A 26,924-nucleotide genomic window follows, 5' to 3' on the forward strand; every position below is an offset into this window, starting at 1 on the left:
TTAAGTAAAGTTAAAAACAAATCTGAATTGGTACGAATGCCTACTTTCACTCTGCACTGCAGGCACGGCTTTTGGTTTACTGCTAAAATACACAAATGTAAATTCAACGTTCATATAGTCAATAAATGTACTGTTAAGGAATTTCTCTGCTCAGGGCACTGGGTCACTGTCGTTGGTGGAAAAAGAGAACAGAGAATATGGATTTGGCCTTCACAGACACTACAATCTAGGTGTTAAGTCGGAAGGTACATTTACACAGGAATGCTGTCCAGGATCCTAGTGAACATACTGTTCAATTTTTGATTGGGTAACTCCAATGATGGCATTCAGAAAGTCCATTTTAGTAGCAAGTTATTTTTCGTACTGAGCTGAATTTTCCTCCCTTAAATTTCTACCCTTTAGAAAACACAAAGGCAAAAAAAAAATTGAATCTCTCTTCCACATAACAGCCCTTTAAAAATATTTAAAGACAACTATCATGCCATTTTTTTAATTGTCCATCAGAGATGATCTGGCCTTTAGTCTTTAATTCAGTTAGTCAATATGCCTCTTAACATGTGGCAGAGCTGGGTGTGCTATTTCAGTTGGAAAAGTAGAGAGGAACTACTTCCTCTGCCCTAGATACCACACTTCTATTAATATTTTGTTGGAAGCAGATGAGCAACAGATTTTTGAAGTAATATCTCCACGGACTTGTGTTAAGCTTTCTGATATCCTGTAGGTGATCCGCTCTGACCGCTCATTACAATCACCGAGGTGGTTTAAAAAAAATAAATGTTCCATAACCGGTGAATAGCATCAGAACCACTGCATTAACTAAAACCTTTAAATTAGTGGTTTTGAACCTTGGTTGCACATTAGAGTCGCCTTGGAAGCTTGTAACGCCATCAGCCTGCACCCCAGACCAATGAAATCAGAACCTCTCGGGGTGGGACCAGGTTTGAGTACTTTTTAAAGCTCCTGAGATGATTCCAATAAGCAACGAAGGTTGAGAACCATCCTCTTCCGCTGGGCCACACATTTCCTCATTCTATTCTTACGCAGTTGATTTTTAGACCTAAGTACAATAATTTGAATTCTTATTAAATTTCCCTTTCAATCCTTTCAACTCCTGCTGCTGGCATTCATTATATTATCTAGCCCTCTTTGTTTTGTGCTGAGCTGAAAATCTGGCAAACATCCAAATTAGTATTTTTCACTTTTTAACCAATGTCTCCTTATGTTACATATAAAAATCTCACTACCTGATTTCTGGTGTACGCTTTGTGGGAGATACCTCTCTCTCCTCCTCCAGTTAGAAATTTCTAACGTGAAGTAGAATTTTTACCTCCTGTATATCCCCACTGGAAGAGAGGATTTTGTTAAACTTTACTACTGCTGTTTAAATTATAGACACTTTTAATTTTTCAAATACACAATTATTTTATAATATTGAATGAGCTTTTTCAAAATAACACCCACAGTTATGACAAATACATCACACTAAGATGTTAATAGTAAGGCAAACTGCGTGTGTGTGTGAGGGGGGGATATACTGGAACTCTCTTTGTAACTTTTCTGTAAAACTATTCTAAATAAAAAGTTTATTTAAAAAAACCCTCAAAATTCGGATGTGAACCTCTAGCCCCAACCTCACCCTCAAACCGAACTGCATTTGAGAATTCGTGATACATATCCTTGTAAAATATAGTGGGCAAGGTCTCTGGTACATTTCTAGGGCATTTTCCCCTGAGTTGACAACATTTATAGGTTAGTGCTGAAGTTAGGTAGAGCCGGCCTCAATTTCCGGCTCTGCCACTATCTAGTTGTATGATTTGGGTTGGTTAACTAATCTTTCTGCACCTTGTTACCCAACAATTAAATGAAGATAATAATACTTGAGGATTAGATAAGCTATACTTGTGCTTACATATATATATATATATATATATATATATATATATATATATATATATATATATATATATGAGCTAGTACTTGATGATCATTAAATAAGCTAATAAAAGCCTGATACATAGTAAAATAATAATTATGAATATTATCATAATGTCTCATCCTGAAATTAAGAATACAGTTAACACTATACCATGTAGCCCACATTTTCTGATCTAATCATGTGCATATCACAGCTGGCTTTGATGAATCAAGATACAAAGAACTCCTCTCCCCTCTCTGTTTGGACAATGAAAAAAGACTCCAAAAATTCTGGTATCAGATAGGCTTGAGGGGAAAAGCGTGAGTGTGGCCAGAAAACCCAAGTTAAAATCCTGCTTCTCTCCTTTACCTCCATGACCTTAATAGCCAAGTTATTTAGCACCCTGAGAATTTTCTCATCTGTAAAAATAATGACAAAATAATAGTTCCCCCAGCCCCCCAGTATCTTAAAGAAGATCATATGAAACAATAAAAGTCCATAAAATTGCTTTGAAATATTGAAGTCATGAATATATTTAACATGGACTATGTCTAATGATAATACCAGCTTGGTTCATAAATAATTGAAAATGAAGAAAACAACGTAAACATCACAGGGACGGCACTGAGGTTAAACATCATTTTCGTGATAACAATAGACAACATTTACTGAACCCATACTTTTTAAGTTATTTAAATATATTTTTCAGGTAAATCTTGAAGTAAGAAGTAGTACTCAATGAGATTATTTGCTATCCATTTACCAAAACTTCAATTTTGAGAACTTTCTCTTCTCACATTATCTTTTTTCTTATATTCTCTCTGAACCATCTTTTCTACTTTTCTTTTTCCTGTATTGGAAACCTGTAGTTCTAAGTCCTACCTCTACCCCAGGTTCTTCTTTCTGGGAAAACAAAAACATTCTTACTTTTCTTTTAGAGTTTCTCAAACTTCCATTCTATCAGCAACTTTTCCTATGGAAATTTAGGCCCCAAGTAACAGTTATTTGAACCCCATTGTACATACTATCTTATTCTAAATTTATATTTAATTGTAGAGACCTTTACTAAACACTGATATTCAATTTTAGTGAGGACCTGATAAACAGAATCTTTATAACAAGTTCCATAAGTATAAAACAATATAGTTGTGTTTTTCTTTATCTAAAAGAAAGGGGTAGAATGGTTGTAAAGAAAGATGCTCAAGAGCACTGGACAAAAGCATAAATCCATCACAGCCTCTTGCAACAGATGATTGCTCCGAATTGCGTTAACAGGCTTGATATTTAAAAGCCCACTTGATGCTACACGTTTTAAGTTTTGCTGATGTTGTGTGTATACTGATGTCAGAGTAAATCTGACACATGCGAGGCCTATGGGATTGGGCCATGAATGTCAATAACATGTGCACAATGATCACATCACGATAAGCCTATGCCCCCTCGGGCCTTGTCTTCAAGGATCACTCTAAGCAAGAGAAATCGTTTTTGTTTAGGAATAACATACTGGTTTCTACAGCATTCTAACTTTCCCTTCCAACTTTGCTTTATTATCAATGCGCGATGACATGCAAAATCTCTGTAAAAAAACTCCTTCCCTTTGTTGGCTCTCCCAATATCAAAATTCTCCTTCCTGGTTTTAAAAAAAATGCAGCATTCCTTTCATCCTTGTGAACTCTTTTCTTATAATAATAAAAAATTCAAGATATCTTTCTTTAAAGAAATTGTACTTAGAATACATAGAACTCTTTCTTTAAGGAGATGAGATGCACATACACTCATCCCATGCAGTGCACTGTAAACATTTAATTCTGTAAATCTTGCCTTTCCGCATATAGTTCATACCCTTTTGATAGAGAGAAATACTCACGATAGAGCTATGACTAGATGCAGAAGTTATCTGTTGTGAGTCTGATTCGTATAAAAATTTGCTTCAATCTGCATTGAAGATGCAATCTGACAGACATTGCTTCAAACTGTCTATCTGGAGAAAGAAAAATTATCTAGAAGATTCAATTCTCGTAATGAACAACACTGGCCTCTGCTGGTACCCGAGGTTGTGATGAACGGGGTCTACCTTCTAGATTGCTGAAGGTGCTTCCTGTACTCAGGTGGATCTCCAGGCACTTGGGATTGGGGAGGGTCATTTGTTGATGATAAGTGAGCTGTAAATGTCTGAGGGCTCCTGGATGAAAATCTCTACTCTAGTGATGGACTTAAATGGACCTGGATTACGGCTCTGGAACCTGCCATTTCTTCAGCTTGAATAAATTTAAACTTGTCTGCTTTAATACCACAATTTTAAAATGGTCTTTTCTTTCAATAGTGAGAAGTTAAGAGTAAAAAGAGAGTTGATGAATTTCAACTAAATTTTTAGTTTATAACTGTGTTCTGAATACAAACACATATTCCTTAAAGTTTATTTGCTTTACGTCCCTGTATACATCATCTGACTCATAAAATGCAATTGAAATTACTTGAATAAATGGGAAATGCAACCTTGATATTCATAGGAACCATATATCTTCTACCCAGAAAATACTGTGTGTCTACATGAAAGCAACTACCCAGAACTTTATGCAAAGTTTATGCATTTGGTCCCCAGTTATTCTGAAAAGAAAAATAAAATAATATTTGTATTTTAATAATGCTGGGATTATTTTCCTTCTCCAAGCAAATATAAAATTACTTTGATAATGCACTTTGTTCTACAGCGGAAACTAACACAACATTGTAAAGCAATTATACTCCAATAAATAAAATTACTTTGATAATGTATGCTAAAAACGGCATGACTGAATAAGCTAGCCAACTGTCACTACAAGGCAAGCTTCCTGCTACTGCCTCTGATGGGTCTTATCCTAACCAGTGGGAACAATCTCCAGAACACTTGGGCCATTCTTCTTAATGTCAGCTGGTGGTCAACACTGATCAAGACCTGTAGGGCCTTTGTTCCCATCAAAGAACCTGGAACATATTTAAAAGGGAAAAAATTGAGGCCAACATGGGCTAAAATACTTGCCTCATTGTCAAATGAGGGAAGCAACAGAGATATGTAAAGACTTGCTCCTACATTTGTCCAAAGGACCCTGGAATAGTGTATAGTAAAAGAAACCACAGGATGAAATGTCAATACAGACAAAGCAGAGAATAACTCGCTGGATTTGAATTTAACTTTGGGAATTAAAATTCATTCACATAATGAGAGTGGTCTTATCAAAATCGGAAAAGGCGAATCCACTGTCATCAAAAGCCTACTGCTACAGGCACACAGGCCTACATAGAAAAAGAAAAGTAACTTAGCCACTTCTGACCTCAAATGTATTTGAAATAGTGACCATGCATATCTCATGAACCAGTGACTATTTTATAAAATACTGACATTTCACATGAAGTAATTTGTAGTTGTGGCTTTTTCTTTTCCCTCCCTCACTCCCTCCCTTTCTTCCCTCCTTTTTTTTTTTTTTTCTTCCCCAAGTGTGTTTAAATCATGAACTTCCAGTGGAAATCACTCTTACAACATTTTTGCGAATCATACACTGCAAGCTGTATAATACATCTTAATCTCTGCCTGAAAATAGAGACACCATTTTAGGGAAGAATAAGTATGTTTTGCACACAAGTTGTCTGTCTGAAATACTTTCTTTTTCAATCCCGAATACCTTTCTCGTTAAGATAGTCCAGCATCCTTTGGAAAGCATTAACACACCAACAGATGCTCAGAGTCAAGTGACTTAATAGGCATAAACCTTTTTTTTTTTCAAGTAATTGCAAAGCTTTGGTTTAGCCTTTTGCATACCTTACATAGTTAATTACCTAGGCCTTAATGTTTACATGCAATGAGAGTATCTACAGCTATAAACTACATAATTTATAATTGATGTAAATGGGTGTTATTATGTCAATTAGGCAGCTGTGTCCTCCACCTCTTGGTAAACAGCTTTGAGTGATAAACTGACTTTGCAGAGAGGTACCTTCTTTTCTTCATAACAGATAAAAATAAATTACCAAGGTAGACCAGGCTGTCCAATTGTTCTCTGGTGAGGTGGATGGAAAATCCAGGCCCTTTCTTTTGACCTGTTGACTGCAGCAAATGGTCAATTTCGTCACGCAGCACTGCCATAACTTCTGGGTGCCGTAGAAGGTAATACATCGTCCAGAACATAGTTGGAACAGTGTTTGACACAGAGGCCCAGAGCAAGCCTAAATGATGTGCTGGGAGAAAATAAGTGAAAAGGAAGATTAATAGCGTTTATTACACTGATTAGATTTGCAGTGTGCTAATTAAAAGATGTTAGGACACAGACCCAGCCAAGGATCAGTGCATGCTAATGAGGACCAATAGGCTTCTGAAGTCTAATTTTCTGCTTAATGAGAATAGTTTAAAATGTAATGTGTGTGTGGTGGGGGAGGGGAGGGGGGATGAGATAAGAGGAGTAAACGCAGCTTAGTTATACTTTCTCATCTCATTATCCCCGTTAAGTATCTTGCATTACCATCTCAGCAAAAAAAAAAAAAAAAAAAAAAAAAAAAATCAATTATCACAAAGGGTTGTTTCAGAGTAAAACATTTTATCATTAGCCAATTAGAAAGAGCATAAAAATTCTCAAGGTCACCATTTTGTCTTTTTATTTCAAAGGTCTATTGTAAATTATTTTATTTTAGACAAGTCATCATTCAGAAGTTTCTTACCTCCTATTTCAGTGTCCTTGGGCGTATAGTATTTCTCCAGGATATCTTGCCTCATTTGAACAACTTCTGACCATCCTTGTAACTTAGCTAAGTTTTCTGTTGTCAACTGTTTTATAAGTTTCGTTCGAATAGACTTGATGTTTCCTAGAAGCTCAATGGGTACGCCTGATGCTAAATGTGTGAATTTGCTATCAAATTTAAAAAAATCATCTCTTAACTCAGTAATAAATGTTTTCCTATCGCCAGCGAGAACATTTCCATGTATGGCTGTAAATGTCACCTCAAATATTACTGAGCTGCAGAATGTCAACAAATATTCCGTGTCCCAACTTGTGGTTTTTAGGAATTGGGGTTCAAAAACTTGTTTTAGAGTCTGCATTGTGTTTTCCATCAGTGAGTCCAAATGCTTCCCTCGTAAAAGTTGATAGCTAGTATGAATCTTGTCGTTCAGGTCATGATATGTCATCATCTTTTTGACAGAAAATACTCTCATTAAGAATTTACTAGTGAACATTTGAAAGCTTAATTTTTGATTTTTTACCACTGACTGGTACTGGAAAGGGTCCAGGATAAATGTTATGTAATTTCCTAAAAGAAATAAATGAGAATATGAATTCATGTGGTAGTAAAACAAAACAAGATATCTGAAATTTGAGAATATCTTAATCAAAATTAGAAAGACCTTAATAACTCATACCTCAAAAGATGCAAAGTACAATAAAAATCTATTTGATTCAAAATTCCACTACGTATTTCCTTTTAAAATGGAAGATGGTGGGAAAACGCTAGAAGCTTGAAGTTAAATATTCTGAAATTCTTAATGATTTTCAAAAAGATAGTTTATTCTTCAAATTTTTATTTTAACAAACTACCAAGAACTACTATTTAAATTATCTTTTAAATAGTCTCAAAATTCATTACTTAAACACTTCTTATATTTTTCCCCAATAATACAATCAGAAAACAAACAAGCAACTCAAATTGGTAAGATGCTACTCCTTTACTGATCACTTACACTGCATAAACAGCTTTTTCATACTTGGTATTATCTTAGCTTTGATTGGATACAATAATTTTAACTCAAATAAATGAAGATGTGGTACGAAGCAGGTACTCACTAATGAACGTCTAATTCAACACTAACAACAAATCACAAATACCAAGGTTTTCATTTTATCGATGAGAAAATAGTAGCTCAGGGAGATTTAGTAACACATCCAAACTCTCATATTGATTTGTGACCGAAAGACGATTTCAAAACTAGAACCCATCCAATCACGCTTTCATCCATTCATTCAAGCATTCATTCAGCACTTACTGACATCCAGATACTTGGTTGGATCTCCTTCCTTTTGAGATAAAGATGTAAAGGAACCATTGTATTGTTATGGACAGTAATAGAGCAGAGGTGGGACCACAGTGTAAGGGCAACAGGAAGTGGAATATGCTTTGGTCTGCCTGGAGTTATCAACAAGGGTTCTTTGAGGAGGTGACATTTGGCATTTTCATATATCAGTCCAGACTTAGGGTACTGGTTAAAAATACAGATTCCTTCCTGATTCTGATTCAGAAGGCTTGAAGGTGGGACCTACAAGTCCCTCAGGTGATTCTTATAAGAAGGCACGTTGAGGAACAGAGTCATACTGTGGTCTGTCTCTCAAAACTGGCACGGATCTTGGAGATTCCTAGTTGCACCCTCTCCAGCATTTATCAGCTAAAGAAAGTCAGGAGAAGTTAAAAGCCAAGATCATGCCGCCATTTTTAGTGGCAGAGCCTAGACAAGAAGACAGTCCCCATGCACTGTTGTTTTCCTTACACAGTGCTGACTCCTTCTCACTGGAGGGCTGCTTTAAGACTCCTGCTAATTAGAGGTAATATGTAGGCAGTATTCAATGCTAGCATTAATAAGTCTTCCCTTTCCAAGAACACACATGAAATGTAGATGATCCTACAACTTTAATGCTTACTTGTCTTCTAGAAAACAGTAAATAATTAGACACGAAAGTTTGTCGAATCATCTATACTTAGCTCTTCACCTCATCATTCCTGTGTGTGTGTGTGTGTGTGTGTGTGTGTGTGTGTGTGTGTGTGTGTGTGTGAAGCTTTCTTAGATGAACAACTTCTCGCTTGTTATTTATGGTAACTCAAACAGCATCACAGAAATTAAATTCAATTTGGTACCAGATTTAGGATAAAGTTTTGAATAATTTTCAACCTAATCCTAGAAACAGGATAAATGTTTTTTTGTTTTACAATTTTAAAACAGAGTTTAAGTTTTTAGTGTACATGAATATACGTGCTATAATTTTTTTTCTAAAAATAAATCGTATGACTTGAATTGTATTCACTCTATTTCCCCTTAATTTATTTAATAAGGTGGGCCAATCTAGGAATGAGGGTAAAGCTAGAAGCGACAACTCATTCTGGTCAGACCCTAAAGCTGTATCTACAAAGTAAACTGGATTTTTTTTCCCCCCTGGAGAAGAAAAAAAAGGAATCAATTGGATTTGGGTATATTTTATGACACCTGCTTTACCATAGCAGCTTAATTAAATAAAATTGCCAGCATCTGCCTGACAAATAATTGAAAAAAGAGTGAATTCTCTTACTTTGCAAAAGATATAATTTTAGGCAAGGCTGTGCATTTTCACAGGTGGTGATTCATACTTTTCTCCTTTCACTAAACGAAAGGATTTTGCTTATAAATATCTTTACAGAGTTATTTTAAATTAGTCACTAAAATTCAGAGAATGTATAAAAGGCTCAGTCTGTAAAATATAATTTTTAGAGAATATTTTGAATTTTTTTCTTACCAATTTTCTATATTCAACAAAATCTAAGTGGAAAGGCAAAACTGTATTCAGCCATGGCAGCAGAAGCCACTGGCTCTTGACCTACTGAAGTAGAGGCTTCATGTACTTTACAGTTTTTATCTAGAATTCATCAAAACTACACATATATTCCCTCTCTCTCTCTTTCTCTATCTCACCTTGGGGGTAAGGATATGGGAAGAAACTATGAGGTTAATTTCAAATAAAAACAGTAAAAGCTAAATGTAGAAAACTGTGTCTGGTTAGCAATCAATTTTAATATTTTTTTAATAAACAGTTTGTTGCATACAGGTTCTTTTAAAAAATCATTACTGATTAGTTTAAAGCAATTTGTAGCTAAAATTCTCACTCTTTTCAAGACTCTTTACACTACGGGATCTGTATTTTCTTTTTCTCATTCTTATTTTGATTTTCTTCAACATCAAGGCATTATGCTTTACTGACTCTCTTATCTGAATAAGATGTGGATTGCTGAGTAAGACCTTTTGATTTTCTGGATTTTACTTTTTGAGTGGGTTTGGAAGTACTAATAACACTGGAGATGCTAGCTGGCTTTCCAACTTTTAATCTTCAGTATAAACAATTTAAGCTAAGTTTTCCAAAATTAATATTAATTTAAACCATCTGTCCACCATCTGCTAACGTGAGATGCAAAACCAGAGTTTCTTTGTAATCTTTAATCAGACAGTTAGGAAAACACATATACATTCATAAAATGAATTTAAATTTCTTAACAAAGGAAATTTGAAAAGTTATTCTAAAGGCCATGGATTCTTGGAGCAAAAATAACTTTTGTTCCAGTGTGGTTTTATGTAAATGAATGCCAAGTGTCAACAGGCAAGTTGCCTAGTTCACAAAGATCACAAGATAGAAACAATATCGTTTGCTGTGTTTTCAGAAGGGAGAAGAAAGCTATCAGCAGTTGATGTGATATATTGATTTAAAGAATTTCAGAGTTTGCATTTGTCTAAAATAGAAATGTCAAAATGAGGCTCACTTTTGCAAAAAAAATATACGTATATATAAAACCATCCTTTTGAGCAGTATATTTGAAATGGGGTCAAAATTTTTAATGTATTCTTTACCAATAATTTCATTGTCTTCCTTTTTTAGGAGCTGGCTGGGCCTTAAGATATTAACCCCAGCATTCCTGAATAACCTGCATACGATCGTTTACTAACTCAACAGCCTTTTCACTTCCTTCAAAATTACTTCTTTTAGGAAGGTGAAGCTACATGATGCCAAGTATGTCATTAAATGTTAAAAAAACAAATACATCATTCACTCTAATGTCTTATACACAAGAAGTCTGACATCTGGATCATTATAACCGAATTTTGATGTTTTCATTTCAGATATTTGGTGCTGTACAGAAACGCATCCAAGAGAATTCAGAACAACTCTTTGACTATTTGAAATAGAAATGCCCAATCAAGAAATATGAGATAAACTGGAATTTTAAAGAAATTTTCCATAACTATAACTTTTTGATCTCCATGTTTAGCTGGCTCTTCAATAGACGTTTTTTAAATGTCAAGCTGAAAATATTCATTGGAAGAGTGCACTATGAGCCAACTTTTTATTTTATGAGGATGACCACATTATACTCCCCCTCTTATCAGGGAGATTTCGCTAGCTTTTGACAATGATGTACAGTGGTGCTTCGCTGGGGTGACATCTAGGGAAAACGATTCCGCTGCACCACCACACAAAACCAATTAGAGAACTATTTTCTGCGACAGGTCACGAATTTACGTGGTTTCTCATGAAAAGATGTACCTTTTAATTTCTTTATTAAGATGACACCCATGTCCCTTGAGACTTTTGGGGATGACAATCATTTGCTCATCACACAAGAACATACACTCACTGAAATCACATCACGGGACAAAGGTGGGAGACACTGTTCCTCATTTCACATTTTCCAAATGAGCTATTTTGCAAACTGATCATTAGAACCACATACATTATAAGGATTTTTGACAGGAATTTATTCAAACTCTAGGAAGAAGCTAAAGGGAAGTAGCAGTTCGTATTCAACTATGGTTGTCTACTGTTGAGTTTAAAAAGATAGCCATGGCCAAATTGTTTAGACATTAGAAATTCAGCAAGCTTCTCAGTATCTAAGATGAAGATAACAAGTGAAACTGGTTTTTTGTTTGTTTGCTTTCTTTTTTCTTCTTTAACATCTGTGAGTTAAAGCAGTTAAAGCAGTTGCTTTATAATGGTGTGTCAGTTTCTGCTTTATAACAAAGTGAATCAGCTATACATATACATATATCCCCATATCTCCTCCCTCTTGCGTCTCCCTCCCACCCTCCCTATCCCACCCCTCTAGGTGGTCACAAAGCACCGAGCTGATCTCCCTGTGCTATGTGGCTGCTTCCCACTAGCTATCTATTTTACATTTGGTAGTGTATATATGTCCATGCCACTCTCTCACTTCGTCCCAGCTTACCCTTCCCCCTCCCCGTGTCCTCAAGTCCATTCTCTACATCTGCGTCTTTATTCCTGTTCTGCCCCTAGGTTTTTCAGAACCTTTATTTTTTTTAGATTCCATACATATGTGTTAGCATACGGTATTTGTTTTTCTCTTTCTGACTTACTTCACTCTGTATGACAGAGTCTAGGTCCATCCACCTCACTACAAATAACTCAATTTCGTTTCTTTTTATGGCTGAATAATATTCCATTGTATATATGTGCCACATCTTCTTTATCCATTCATCCGATGATGGACACTTAGGTTGCTTCCATGTCCTGGCTATTGTAAACAGTGCTGCAATGAACATTGTGGTACATGATTCTTTTTGAATTATGGTTTTCTCAGGGTATATGCCCAGTAGTGGGATTGCTGGGTCATCCCATTCTCTTTAGATTCTTTTCCCACATAGGTTATTACAGAATAATGAGTAGAGTTCCCTGTACTATACAGTAGGTCCTTGTTGATTATCTATTTTATATATAGTAGTATATATATGTTAATCCCAAACTCCTAATTTATTCCCCCCCAAGAGTGACTTTTTTAAGTGAAGAATAGAGTTTTGTATTATGAAGCCAAAAGCTCATTTAGAATAGAAGCCCCAGCTATGGCCTTTATTTGTATTATAGTAAGTATTTCATCAGCTCTAAGGTATTGGGAATTTCCTCATCAAATATTTTTTGTGAATCAATCAGTGCTGAGCTCTGAACTAAATGTTGGCAGTAAAGAAGTTAGAAAATAATGAAGGGAAATAGACAAGTGAACTAGCAATACACTCACAATTTATTAAATGCCATGACAGAAGTGATACTAGGATTAATTGGAGCCTGGAAAAGAGGCATCAAACATACCACGGGGAGGGAAATGGTCAGTGAAGGATTTTGGGAGGAAGTGATACGTGACGATAGCCTCAAAAGATGCATCCATGTCAGTCATCTTTCAAGGATGACTCAGAAATAGAAGAACAGCATTCTGGCAGAAAGAACCACAACAGAAAAAAGAGGCGCAAAAGGACATGGTATATGAGGAGGAAATTCCAACAATTTGGTGTATTAGTGGTGCATTATAGTAGCAAGAGACGGGGCTGGAGAGGTAGGCGGAGCCTAGACCCTGGAAAGCCTCCTGAGGATCACCATATACACTACAATGTCTCTGTTTCTAAGACGCATGATTTTTTTTCCATTTCAATTCTTCTGAAATCAGAGTGCATACAATTACTGTTGGAAGAGACTTGCCAGTTGCCAGCCAAGGGAGTAAGAGGCAATGAAACAAATACTACCTATTCATGTGAGAAACTGACCATGCTGACTATTTCATCCAGTTGGATCATTTTTTTTCCTCCCAATGACACGGAAGTGGTAGCACAAAAGTGAAGTTGCTCTATGTACAAAAGGTTGTTTCGGATACTTGGCAACATAATTACAGTATGAAGAAATTATCTAAATTCTTTAGGAATAGAACATAAAATTCCAAGGACTGTTAGAGAAAGATAAAGGGGGTTGAGCAAAGAAAGAGGCACGTGTAAATATGACCCAGATAAGGAATGCTCAGCATCGGTGGAAGACCCAGGAGGTACAGTGTCAAGACAGTGAAGGAACAGAGTGTTTCGAGAAGGAATGATGGATCAGCTTTGTCCACCAGATAGAGAGGTCCAGGCAGGTGATGGCCCATTAATGACCTCGGCAAGGCAGAAAGCTGGTTACAGCTAGGAGGTCTCTGGGAGCTAAACAACCGGGGGCAGCAAAGGTAGGTAACTCTCTTTAAAAATCTAGATGCAAAAGAGAAAAAACAGAAGTGAAAAGTAACTAGAAGGAAAATACAGGAAAGATTAAGCATGGTTAGAAGCTTAGGGTAAGGACCCAAGAGGGAAAGTAATGAAGATACATATATGGGAGGGAGAAATAATGAAATGCCAGCCTAGAGGAGGCAGTAGGGGTCATGCGGACAGGTAAATGGATTGTCTTGAACATTCTCTGAAACTGGAGCAGAGGTGGTAAGGATAATTGTGAAACATTTGATAGATATGTGGGGATCTGAGTGAGAGCGTACCTGATGTCTTCAATTTTCTTGGGAAGGAAAGTGAACTGTGTTACAGAGCCCAGTGAGAGATGGAGAGCTAGAACACGGCTTTCCCGCCCTCCACCTGCACACCCAACCAGAAGTCAGAGGGCAGAGGCGTGTAGATAATCTACTGTGTAGAGATTAGCCTTCCGGGACATGCACGGGGCAGACAAAAGTGAAGAAAAGGAATGCCTAGCCCAGGTGATAGGCTGATGTGGAAGACGGTATGCAAACATGGCCACGATAAACTTCTTCTCTCTTTCTACATGGGCTCCTTTGCAGTGTGACTCTGCCACTCTGCCCAGGAAGAAGTGGAAATCTATTTTCCTAGCCTTGAATCTGGGTTGGCCCGTGACTTGCTCGTACTAAGAGAGTGTGCTGGAAGTGAGGTTCTGTAACATGTGCGCCAAGGCCTCAGGAGGCCTTACAGATTTTCCTCTCACCCTCTTGAAATACTAGCTGCCACGTAAAGACATCTTCTTGAGGATGAAACATCATGCGGACGAGGAGGCCCAGCCAGGCATGTGACGAGGCCACCTTGGGCCATTTAAGCACCAGTCAATCAGCCAGATGACTCAAGCCGCACAAGTGACCCAGGCAAGACCAGTTGCTGTTTTAAGGCATTACATTTGGGAGAGGTTTGTTAGGCGGCCAGAGACAGCTGCTACAGCTGGAGAGCACGGCCCTTACAGGAGGACGAGCTGAGCACATTCCAGCTCCTCTCAGCCCAGTGGTGCTGGGTTACGTAGTGATCCTGCTGTGGGTTTCTTCCTTGTTTTGTAAACATTTTATTGAAGTTAGAACCATAACAAATATATTTGTTTTCACCAGCAGGATTATTACTTTATTCACATCTGTGCTAATGAAAGCTGTGGAACATTCCTAGACCCACACTGCTCTCTGTGCACTGAACCATAACAAATACTTTTAAATTAAAAATATATTCTAGATCCATGGTTGTTAGGGGCTCAGGGGGAGGGCAAGAGGAATGAATATGTGGAACACAGGGGATTTTTTAGACCAGTGAAACTATTCTGTGTGATACTGTAATGGAAGATACATGACCTGCTGCATTGGTTAAAACCCAAGGAACTGGACAACACAAAGAGTGGGCCCTAGTGTAAACCACAGACTTTTTAAAAAAATAAATTTATTTATTTTTGGCTGCGTTGGGTCTTTGTTGCTGCGAGCGGGCTTTCTCTAGTTGCGGCGAGCGGGGGCTACTCTTTGTTGCGGTGCATGGGCTTCTCACTGCAGTGGCTTCTCTTGTTGCAGAGCATGGGCTCTAGGCACGTGGGCTTCAGTAGTTGTGGCATGTGGGCTCAGTAGTTGTGGCTCTCGGGCTCTAGATCACAGGCTCAGTAGTTGTGGTGCACGGGCTTAGTTGCTCCGTGGTTATGTGGGATCTTCCCAGACCAGGGCTCGAACCCGTGTCCCCTGCATTGGCAGGAGGATTCTTAACCACTGCCCCACCAGGGAAGCCCCTAAACCACAGACTTTTAATGTTGTATCCATACTAGCTCATCAGTTGCAACAAATGTGCCACACTAATATAAGATGTTCATAATAGGGGGAATTATGATCAGGGGAAAGAGGAGATATATGGGAACTGTCCGTACTGTCTGATCAGTTTTCTGTAAACCTAAAACTGCTCTACAAAATCAAGTCCATTAATGCATTCTAGCTTTTCAAGAAACAATTCTTAAAGGCAAGCTAAACCAAACCAAACAGCAGGTGATACCAGGAGAGTGGGGTTCCCTAGGAACCCTCAAGAGAATTCTATAATTTTTTCTTTTAATGTGAGGTTTACTATACTCAAAAACATAGTTTTCTTTTGTAGTAGCATACAAATAAAACAATAATGTACAAATATTCCATATTTTGCCTAGAGAAAAATATAACAACATTAAAGAACAAGTGAGAAATTATGATACAAGTAAGGAACTTATCGAAGTGCCACTTACCTCCAAGGAAAAGAGTGAAAACATCACCATACTGCTTTTGAAGAGTAGTCATGAAACCTAGGGGATCTTTTTGTAATTTCAGGGCTTCTCCAAAGTAAGGAAGCCAGCCTTTTATCAATGGAGGTTCACCAGGTCTCCTATAGGAAAAAAAAAAAAAAGAGAGATAAATTAAATCATTCTTATTTTAATACCTGTGGGTCATTAATCCAGTCTAGAAGTAAACTGGATGAATTGTACAGTTTTTTCTCAGTTCTTTTATTCAATGATTCCTATATAATCATAGGCATGTATTTATTGAGCCCCTCCAGTGTGTGTGGCTCTGGGGCAGACAGTTCAATTTACAATTTTTGGTGAGCAAATTTTGTGAGAAATTGTGTCTTGTAAGGCCCAAATGGTTGGCTGAAATGACAGACACATTCAGTAAACACTTTGTGTTTGAGCGCTCTTGCTGTGCTCTGGGGGTCAGATGTCAGGTAGTTTAGTTGCCAAAGTAAAGCTCTTTGTTATCAGATTTCAACTAGACTGGAATTACATAATTAGAAGAGGGGAGATTATTAATCTTGAAAAATCTTTTATGCTGTTGAGAACAATAAGAACTTCAACATTATTTCCATGAAGGGTGTTTTGTTATATTCTTTTATGAAGATTTTTATTCAAACTCCAAATAAATAGGAATATTTGTTAAATTTTACAAGATAACTTTTTTTAACATATGAAGTGTGTTCAGTGAAACACTGAAATACTGTGAATTAAAAACCAAGTTTCTTCTTTTTTGACCTATAATCCTAGCAAAACTGGACTTCCAGTTTTGGAAATTTCTTCCTTGGGACTTCCCCAGTGGCGCAGTGGTTAAGAATCCGCCTGCCAATGCAGGGGACACGGGTTCGAGCCCTGGTCCGGGAAGATCCCACATGCCGTGGAGCAACTAAGCCCGTGCGCCACAACTACTGAGCCTGTGCTCTAGAGCCCGTGCTCCGCAACAAGAGAAGCCACCGCAATGAGAAGCCCGCGCACCACAACCAAGAGTAGCCCCTGCTCGCCACAGCTAGAAAAAGCCTGAGTGCAGCAACGAAGACCCAACGCAGCCAAAAAATAAAATAAAATAAAATATTTCTTCCTAGTGATTTATTTGGTGAACTCAATCTGATTTAAAGTTAAAAAAAAAGATCCAAAGCCATTTTATCCTAGAAGGGATTAAAACAAATATTCAAGAGAACTCTGATGATTCTCTATCCCATCTGTGAAGATGACTTATACTACACACAGTACAACCCATTTTGATTAATCACAAGATATTACAAGCTCAGATCTAATCAAAGATCAAGATTATGTTCATACTCAGCATGGAATTCTATGTAGCTAGATTAACCCTATCAGAAGCTTTTATTTTCCCACAACCCAACATGGTAGAATTAAAGTTAAAAGAAAAAAAAAAGATATATCAGATTTTTCAGGGGAAAAATAAACTGAAACAAAATAAATCCAAGGTGTGATAGAAATAAAGGAAATCAGTATCAAAACTTTGCTTTCTGTTTTTAGAGGACAGTTTATCTTTATAGTAATTTACAAAATATATGCTCTTGTTTAAATACATATACTTAGAATAGGAAGACAGGAAGCATTGCATAGAAATGTGTATCTTATTCTTCACCCCACTCCCCATGATTTTCTTGAATGCAACTTGAGCAATGAAGACTTGCTTTTTTGAGAAATATAAAAGTGTACCAAGAAAACACTGTAACAGTTAACTTTAGGTCCAAAGATTAATAAATGAGAAAAGACTACACATAGGACTGGAGAGTAGATCCCCAGCCATAGCATGTAGGCTCTTCACCAATGACTCTTCCGAAATCTGCAAGTGATCTAGTTCACAAAATTTCCTTTCAAGATACGAACTCTCTTCCGTGGCCTACTTTTTACTCTGTTTTGTTTAATGTTACTTGAATGTTGCATTGTGACAAAGATTTTGAAAGGCTTTTTGTCATAGCGTTATTTAATGCAACTAATTTCATCCTCTGTGCTCTGTCATGTGGTCCAAGGTTGTATTCTTCACGGGGTTTCCGAGGGGGTAAAGAATGGAGCTCAGAAATCCAGGGGGATATGAACTTAACATTCAAAGTGAGGGAAACGCATTAGGAAACCATTTTATTGTTACAAAGACGAAAGGGTCATCGTTCCTCTCAGCTATGCTCATTCTGGCAGAAATCAGCCTCGAACCATTAAACGCCATGTCACAACTGTGCATATTTTCAGGAAAAAATATAGTGCTAGTTCAACTTACGACCCATCGAAGACAGATAACAGAAATCTGTCTTCATCAGTGTATTTGTAAAAATTATTTAGGGAGGAAAGACATCACCATAATGATCCAGAAGGGCCTGCTGACACCTGGCACAGCACAAGTACTGCTATTTGTCTCTCTCATGCTCTGTGACTTTGAAAATGAAATACCGACTGCTCGCTGCTGAGTGAAGGGATGGGATGCTTAACGCTTATCGGTGATGCTCCAGTTCCGAAGCTTCAGAGGAGCAGGTCATGAAACAATGGAGGGTAACTAAAAAACTCCCCCAAAATCAATGGTCCATATCCCTCTTTTTCCCACTCAAACAATATACACTTCCTCAAATATCCTCTTTACTATTTAACAGACCACAAGGACATATCCTGTAAATTATACAAATTAAAGCTTACAAAGGTTCTCAATGACTAAACCCATGTTCTATGCATAGACCACTGCATCACTGCTCGCAAGGTCTTCCTTACACGTTGTAGGACACGTCTTAAAGTTTATGCAAAGTGTCAAGTACGGTCCAAACTTATCTGGAAGCAAAAAGTGGAGAAGAGTCTAAATACATCAAATAGCTATAAAATATAAAAGACATTTTAGACATTTTCCTTTGGTGAAAAAGAAGCACATAAAAGTTAAGAGTGGACCGACACAGAAGACTTGGTTTCTAATGATATATGAAGTTCATCTTTATGCTACACGTTTCGTTAAATAAACAGGTAGAAGATCTGACCTGTCACACATTGTTCCCCTAGACATTTAAAGCCCAACACTTTCCAAAGCAAACTATACTTTGCAAAGTAATTTCTTTTCCATTTTTCCCACGATCCTTCTAGGCTAGGAACCCCAGTTATTGAAATAACCTCCTAAGCAAGTAGGGAGCCACCTTGATACACGCACAGCAATCCAGGAAAAATAAAATTACGTGTTGATTAAAAATTTGTAAAGACAATATATTCGTATCAGGTCACCTAATATCTGCAATGTTACCTTAATAATTTTTTTATTTTTCCTAATGAATAAAGATTTTCTTTGTGTGGGTGGTTAAAATTTCAGAAACTACACAACTGAAGGGCATTGCGGTAACCGAAGATAACACTGACCTTTGGAACGAACTTTGCTGTTGAGCAAGGCACTTTTGAAGCTGCTCTGTTTTATGCTTCCTTGACTTACTCTGGAAGCTACTTAACTGGAAATGTCATTTGCCTTATAGTGTCTCTGAGAACTGTATTCTTGAAGTATCCTCTATTCCTCCACTGTTTTTTGGCTCCAATGGGGGCACCGGGATGCCTAAAAATGTTCCCACAACTCTGGAGAGTTAAGAATCAACATGCTCTTCAGGATACTGGGGAGAGGGACCCTCAATCCAGGGTTGTGGATGGAAGGTTCCTAAAGAGGAGTGGACGGAAGACGTGTCTGAGCCTTGGCGTCCTAGCAGCCTCAGCAAGCGCCCAGGTGGAGCCAAGGAAGCATAGAAACACATGCATTGCTCCCTCTGGAAACTAGGTGAGTGACAACCAACTGGAGCACTTCAGTAAGGGATACAAAGGAGGAGAACCACTCCCAAAACCCCAGCCAGGAGGCACCCCAGGAAGCAAAGATGAACAGCATGAACATCTGTACAACAGGACTCACCAGATCAACAGAAAGGAAGAGGAAGAGAGAATCCCAAATCTCATTTAATCTTTGTATAAAAGAGACCAAGTTTTAAACAAGAAGTGACTGAGCAACTTCTTACTGCAAATATTCAGTGTTTTCTGCCATCAGCAGAAATAGGGGCTTGGAAATTTGAGTTCAGTTATAAAGAATTAAAGTTACATTTCTGCACATCTGACTTGTCCTGGGAAACTTTAAATCCCAAGGCTAGCTATGTGTAGACAGATGCTCAGTTTCTTCCCCTGAATGAGAATAATAATATTCAATTTAGAGATTTACCAACCAGGCTGAGACAGAGTATTTGAAAGTAGCTGGTACACAGAGCAGGGTTAGTTTTCTTGTTATTTGTAGATTGCAAGCAGTGCCTGGAAGTGGTTTTGCTCAGCCTGGACTCTTTGGTTTGTCAACCCTCCCTGCTTATCTATACCTTCCATGGAGCTGCTCAGGGTTGAAGCATGGACTTCCCTACCCTTCCAATCACTGGCTAAATGAAGTTGTTAAATGCCAAGATATACAAAGACTCAATAACTTCAGGTGAACAGGCCCGAAGTCTCTGCAAAGAGCTGACTTTCTCAAGGAAAGAATGATCATTATTCAGAACAGCTTCACCAGGTGTGTGTTTGCTTATGATGAGGTTCTCTGGACATGACGTTAATGAAATTTCTCTGCATAAGATGCAAACAGGAATTTGGGGGGTGGGTATTAAGGAGCAAGAGAAATAAAGGAAGTGGAAGGACAGGGGAAAAAATAGTGAGGCCACATCACGCTAAGCTGGGACTCTGAGAAGGACCAAGACAGGATGAACGGCACGGCAGGGTGGGTTGCTTACAGGAACAGATGTGACCAATCTTCAACTCTAAGAAGTTGTTTGCTGGCCTGGGAGCCACATGGCCTTTTTCATCTGCAAACATTCATTATGAGTCTGTTAGACACACCACATAAACTTGTGTCAACGGCAGCTGAAAAAGTTGAGGAGTTCGGGCAGCGTCCAGCTGAGGGACTCTACTGGGTGGGGGGAAAGGGTCAAGTGCATGTGCAGGAGGCAAACATAGTGGGAAGACTGTGAGCCAGAGAGCATCAGCTCCTCGTCGTGCTTTGTAAAGAACCCTTTGGGTATTAAAAGGAGAACGAAAACCCAAGCTGCAGGCTGGAACAACAATCTTTGCAAAACACACTTCTAATTAAGGACTAGTATCCAACATGTACAAAGAACTCTTAAAACTCAACCATAAGAAAAAAAATTAAAAATGGGCAAAAGATTTGAACAGACATCAAGGAAGATATGCAGATGGCAAATAAGCAGATGAAATGCTCCACATTATATGTTATCAGGGAATTGCAAATTAAAACAACGAGATACCACTACACTCATATTAGAATGGCTAAACTCAAAACATGGACAGGCCCAAATCCTGACAAGGATGTGGAGCAACAGGAACTCTCATTGTTGGTGGGAATGCAAAACGGTACAGCCACTTTGGAAGAGAGTTGACTGTTTCTTGTAAAACTAAACATAATACCATACAACCCAGCAATTATGATCCTTGGTATTTACCCAAGTGAGTTGAAATTTTGTGTCTACACAAAAAACTTGCATGCAAATGTTTTCAGCAAATTTTTCTTAACTGCCAAAACTTGAGAGCAATAAAGATGTCCTTTTTTTAATAATCCAATTTTTTATTATTTATTTATTTTTGGCTGTGCTGGGTCTTCATTGCTGCACACAGGCTTTCTCTAGTTCCGGCAAGCGGGGGCTACTCTTCGCTGTGGTGCATGGGCTTCTCATTGCGGTGGCTTCTCTTGCTGCGGAGCACAGGCTCTAGGTGCCTGGCCTTCAGTAGTTGCAGCATGCGGGCTCAGTAGTTGTGGTGCGTGGGCTCAGTAGTTGTGGTGCACGGGCTTAGTTGCTCCTTGGCATGTGGAATCTTCCCGGACCAGGGGTCAAACTGGAGTCCCGTGCAGTGGCAGGTGGATTCTTAACCACTGTGCCACCAGGGAAGTCCCAAGACGTCTTTAAACTGGTGAATGGATAAGCAAACTTCTATATAAGTCTACACAGTGGAATATTATTTAGCTATAAAATGAAATAGCTATCATGTCCTAACAAGACTTGGAGGAACCTTAACTACATATTGCTAAGTGAAAGGAGCCAATCTGAAAAGGCTACATACATTATGATTACAATCATATGAACTGGAAACAGTAAAACTATGGAGATTGTTAAAAGATCAGTAGTTGCTAGTCGTTAGGGGAGAAGGAAAGCAGAATGAACAGGTTGAACACAGGATCTTCAGGGCAGTAAAACTATTCTATATGTCACTGTAATGGTGGATACATGTCATTATACATTTATCAAAACCCACATAATGTACAACACAAAAAGTGAACCCCAATGTAAACTTTACGACTCTAGTTAATAGTAATGAATCAATGTTGAGTCAATTGTAACAAATGTACCATACTGATGCAAGATGTTAATAAGATGGAAAACTATGTTGTTGGGAGGATCAGGAGGAGGTCTGGGGAACTCTGCAATTTCCTCTCATTTTTTTGTAAACCTCAAACTGCCGTAAAAAAGAAAGCATATATATAATGAATTTTAAGCAGGAAACATATATCAGTTTCCATTTTTTAAAAAAGATAAAGAGATTTTTACAAAAGACAGGCAATTCTAGATTTTAGGATTGGTCAGTATGTAAATCGGTACAATCTGCAACTTTTTTTTTTAAGAGTGAAGAGTTCTAGAAACCAAAAAGTGAGAATATCTACTGTGGATTATCCTCAACCATGTTAGGTCCATTTCTCGCTATGACCTCATAAGGAGCCATTGTAATGGAATTCCAAGCACCTATTTAAGATCCTGCCTGGACTAAGTTTTTTTGTATCTTTTAGCTCAGGAAGCTGGTTTTCAGTGACCTGAGGGACTTTGACCAAAGTGTTCCTTCCTTGGCATTGTAGGGTTTTTGACTATTTTGTTTGCTATTATTCTTTTCACTTTTCCTTTACTCTTTTTGATTTTTCTCATTTTTTTCTTTATTTCTTTTTCTCATTTGTCTTTTTTCTTTACTCTTTACTGTTTTTCCCATTTTTTCTTTATTCATTTTTCTCACTTCAAAAAGTTTGTTAATATTTGTTGTTTGTTTATCTTCATTTTTGTCTGGCCCTGTGCTTTGGTTCTATTATAAAGATCAGTTTTTCAGGTAGGCTTTGGAAGTGATTTTCTTTTGAGGTGATTTGGATCAAGTTTTTCACCAGCTTTTCTCAATTTTAAGCTGACCTTGGGGCACTTTGTCTATGCAGTAAAAGGCAATCTGCTGCAAGGCCTCTTGCCTCCATCTCTGCCAAGGAGGAGGATGAGACCCATGTGGGCAATGACCACCGACAAGGATACCTTCACCAAGGTGAGGTGTCCCCGGCACATCCTGATTGGGAAAGAGGTGGCCGTGAAGATCACTAACAAGAGCCAGCAGAACTCCTCGGGGCTCCAGAGACGATCCCACAAAGTCAAGATAATGAAGGCCTTGGGTCACCCCAACATGATGAAATTATACGAAGTGATGGAGACGGAGGAAACACTCTACCTTGTCGTGGAGTATGCTGGCGAAGGTGAGATGTTCCATTACCTGGCGGATCATGGCAGCATGAAAGAGAAAGAGGCCCCAGGGAAATTCTGGCAGAGAATGTCCACTGTACAGTATTGCAGCCAGAAAATCCACCCTGGGTGCTGACTTGAACGTCAAGGTTGCAGACTTTGGCTTCAGTCACGAATTCACCTTTGGCAGTAAGTGGGATACCCTGTGTGTGCCAGCCCCCCACCCCCTTGTGCTGTCAAGGCCAAAAGTAAGATGGCCTCAAGGTGGATGTGTGGAGCCTGAGTCATCCTATAAATACACTGGTCACTGATCCCCGCCTTTTGATGGGCAGAACTTAAAGGAAAAGGAGGAAACGGTACTGAGTGGGATCCACCATATCTCCTTCTACGTGTCCACTGAATGTGAAAACCTGCTCAAGAAATTTCTCACCCTCAACTCCAGCAAGGGAGGCACTTTTTAGAGCAAATCACGAAAGTTCCCTGGATGCCTGCAGCTCAAGAAGGTGAGGAGCTGAATTGTACGGAGCGACTCCCTGACTACAAAGTCCCTGGTGGGCTGAGCTGGTGGTGTCCACGTCTCCACAGTGCGAAGAAGGGTGAGCGGCAGTGACACGATGTGAAGGTCTCCGCCCTGAGCCCTCATCCACAGACAGAGACACTCACCTCAGCGTCCATCAGTACTTACTTCTCAGAGAAATTTGTGCGCAGTACACCTTTAAGTGAATAAAGCAGTTAAGTAACCATAGGCGCAACAGAATAATATTATTTTCCCTAAAGAAAATATGGGAATATAAATACAAAGACTCTAGTATGCTTTAAGATGTTAACGGTCATTATTTTGGTGTGGCGAAATTATAGGGGTTTGGCCCTCTGGTCATCTGACTTGCATGACAAAAACATACTGCTTTTGAAGATTATTTGTCATTGATTTTTGTAGGATGTCTTTCAACCTGGGTTGTCTGATGTTTTCGCATGATTAGACTGAGGTTGTTAACATTTTTGGAAAGAATCCCACCGAAGTGTGCCCTTCTCAGTGTATTGTTTGGAAATTTAAAGAAGATGCTATTTTAGTGTGAACGTGAAAGGCAGGTACAGAGGGCACTGTCTTCTAAACAGCAGTCGATGGCAAAAGCTCTACAAATCAATCAAAGGCTGATTCTAAAAATGAGCGCGATGTTTCCAAGGTTGGGGAGCGGCGCGGCAGCCTGAGGTCCGCCCTGAGGATGCACACACGCCCTGCCACAAACAACCACACTCCAAAAAGGAAGAGCAGACCCTGGGGGTCAGACTCTGTAACTGTACAAAGCGTGGACACACTGTGCCACCCGGATCTCCCATTACTTCTTCCAGGGTCCAGGCAACCTGCAAACGGGGCAGGCAGAGTTGATTTCCGTGACAGCCACGGGAGGGCGGGGTGTTCGTCACAACTGGGGTTGCAGCTGCTGGGCTGTGACAACCTGATAGACTCTTCAAGGCTTTGCAGGAAGAAGCCTTGTGGCACAGAGGGCACTGTCTCTACCCCCCTCACAAGACTCCAGTGCATCTCATGCGCACAGTTAGGGAATAGGTTAATTGTTTCCCCTTGTAAATGATAAATCGTATATGCTTTAGGACTCTTGATTCATATGCTGTACATGTATGATCTGCTTAATATTTGTTTACTGCAAGAATCAGACCTCCTGTAATCTCTTTTCAGGATGAACATTAATCCAACTCTGTCTAGAAAAATTATACAATTCATTACCATAAATAATCTCCATTGTACCCTGTGCTTAATCTTCATTTTTTCCCCAGTCCTATAATCTTGCAAATCCACTGTTGCTGTGTGATTGGCATCTGGTGTTCACACAACCTCTGCCTCACAAAAAATACATGAAAACTTCCTGGATAAAAATGCCACTTTTCAGTCTATCAACGATTCTATTCTCTGCTCTTTGGTAACTTCTGTACCACTCTACGAAGATCTGTTAACTTTGGCAGTCAGAAACAAGACCTTTACTCCTGAAATGTTTTGGCTCTATCAGGATGGCAATTGACTTAAAACTTGACTTAATTTCCCAGTAGCAAAGATATTCACCATTCAAGCACTTTTGATCAAAGCATTAAATGTAATGGCAATGTAAAAGCAAGCAATGCTTAATGGTTACAAATTTCTCCATTATCGGTATGGAATCAGAGCAAAACTAATATGAACATAACTAAATGTATCTTCACGCCCTAGAGCATAACTCTTCAAGCCATATTCCCGTTGAATCTTTAACTGTCAGTTCATCTATGCAATTGTGTGGTCTGAACAAAGCTTTGTCTGTACAATGTGCCTTCTAAACTCGATTCCATTAGCTGATTTATACTAATGCCTTGATCAAGTGAGTGATTTGTAAATGCTTCTTTGGCTAAGAAGCCAAACCACATCCGTGTAGGATTTTACTCTGAGAGGTCTATGATTGAGGGTTTTTTGTTTATTTGTTTTTTTGTTTGCTGTGAGGAATGCCCAGGTTGGCACTATGGAATAATAATGTCAAGGTATATTTTATAAAACTATAATTTAAAACTTAGTTGAGTCTCAAGCAGGCTTCATAATGACCACAATACTGGAATATCACTTCTTTATAAACTTGACCTTGGGGCTAAGTAGGGCATAGGTCCAGCCCTCATCTGTTCTTGTGTTCGCTGCTACACAATTAACTCCTGATTAATCTCGCTACACTGTGTAGATCTGGGTCAGATCTGGGTCTCTGCAAACTACCACCAATTTGGTGACTTTAGCCAATTTGCTTAACTTATCTGTGCCTCAGGTTCCTCATCTGTAAAATGGACATTCTACCACTGTACTTTCCTCATATGAGAATTAAATAAGTTAGTGCACGTAAAGAACTGAAGACAATGCCTTCACATAGTAAACACTAAGTGTTAGCTGCTATCATCATCATCATCATCATTATCACCACCACCATCTTCACATTACTACTGGGGATCATCTAAAATATAAATCTAATCACGGGTCTCTCCTTATTTCTCTTTCCTAAAAGTTTTTAATAGAGTACCAATTTTTAAGACATTTTTTCATTTGCTAGCATACTTCCTTTATTTGCCTGATTTGGATTTTAGTTTAGGGCTGCCATATATGATTTGGTGGTAAGGAAATGGGGCGCCAGAATCACCTTCCTACATTTTTCCGGGCTTTATATTCTCTGAATGAACACACTCAAAAGAACAAAAGTGTCTCAGAAGAGCCCTGGATCTTAGGAGGAAGCCAGTCAAGAATGTTTAGATGGCCTAGACAATTCTAAAAGAGGGAAATCGATTCATAATGGAAAGTTATTTCAAGTCCTTAATTAAAACAGAAAACCATGCAACCGAATTTGTAATTTCTGAGATGACCAGTTGCTAATTTATTTTACAGACACGATTTGATTGGACTCCATGGAGGAGATATCAATTCCATTA

At 38.5% G+C, this 26,924-nt stretch overlaps 1 protein-coding gene across 1 annotated transcript in view; it reads right to left on the reverse strand.

Annotated features, from left to right (window-relative positions):
- The window catches only part of CYP7B1 (cytochrome P450 family 7 subfamily B member 1), a 183,974-nt gene that overhangs the window by 12,438 nt on the left and 144,612 nt on the right, over positions 1 to 26,924 (reverse strand). The window contains exons 2-4 of the mRNA XM_082433677.1: positions 15,943 to 16,079; positions 6,605 to 7,192; positions 5,921 to 6,127 (exon numbers count right to left, since the gene is read on the reverse strand). Coding sequence (XP_082289803.1) covers positions 5,921 to 6,127; positions 6,605 to 7,192; positions 15,943 to 16,079 — 932 coding nt within the window. The remainder of the gene's footprint in view (positions 1 to 5,920; positions 6,128 to 6,604; positions 7,193 to 15,942; positions 16,080 to 26,924) is intronic.

Source organism: Balaenoptera physalus (assembly GCF_965194825.1).
Source record: "Balaenoptera physalus genome assembly, chromosome: 17".
Lineage (NCBI taxonomy): Eukaryota > Metazoa > Chordata > Mammalia > Artiodactyla > Balaenopteridae > Balaenoptera > Balaenoptera physalus.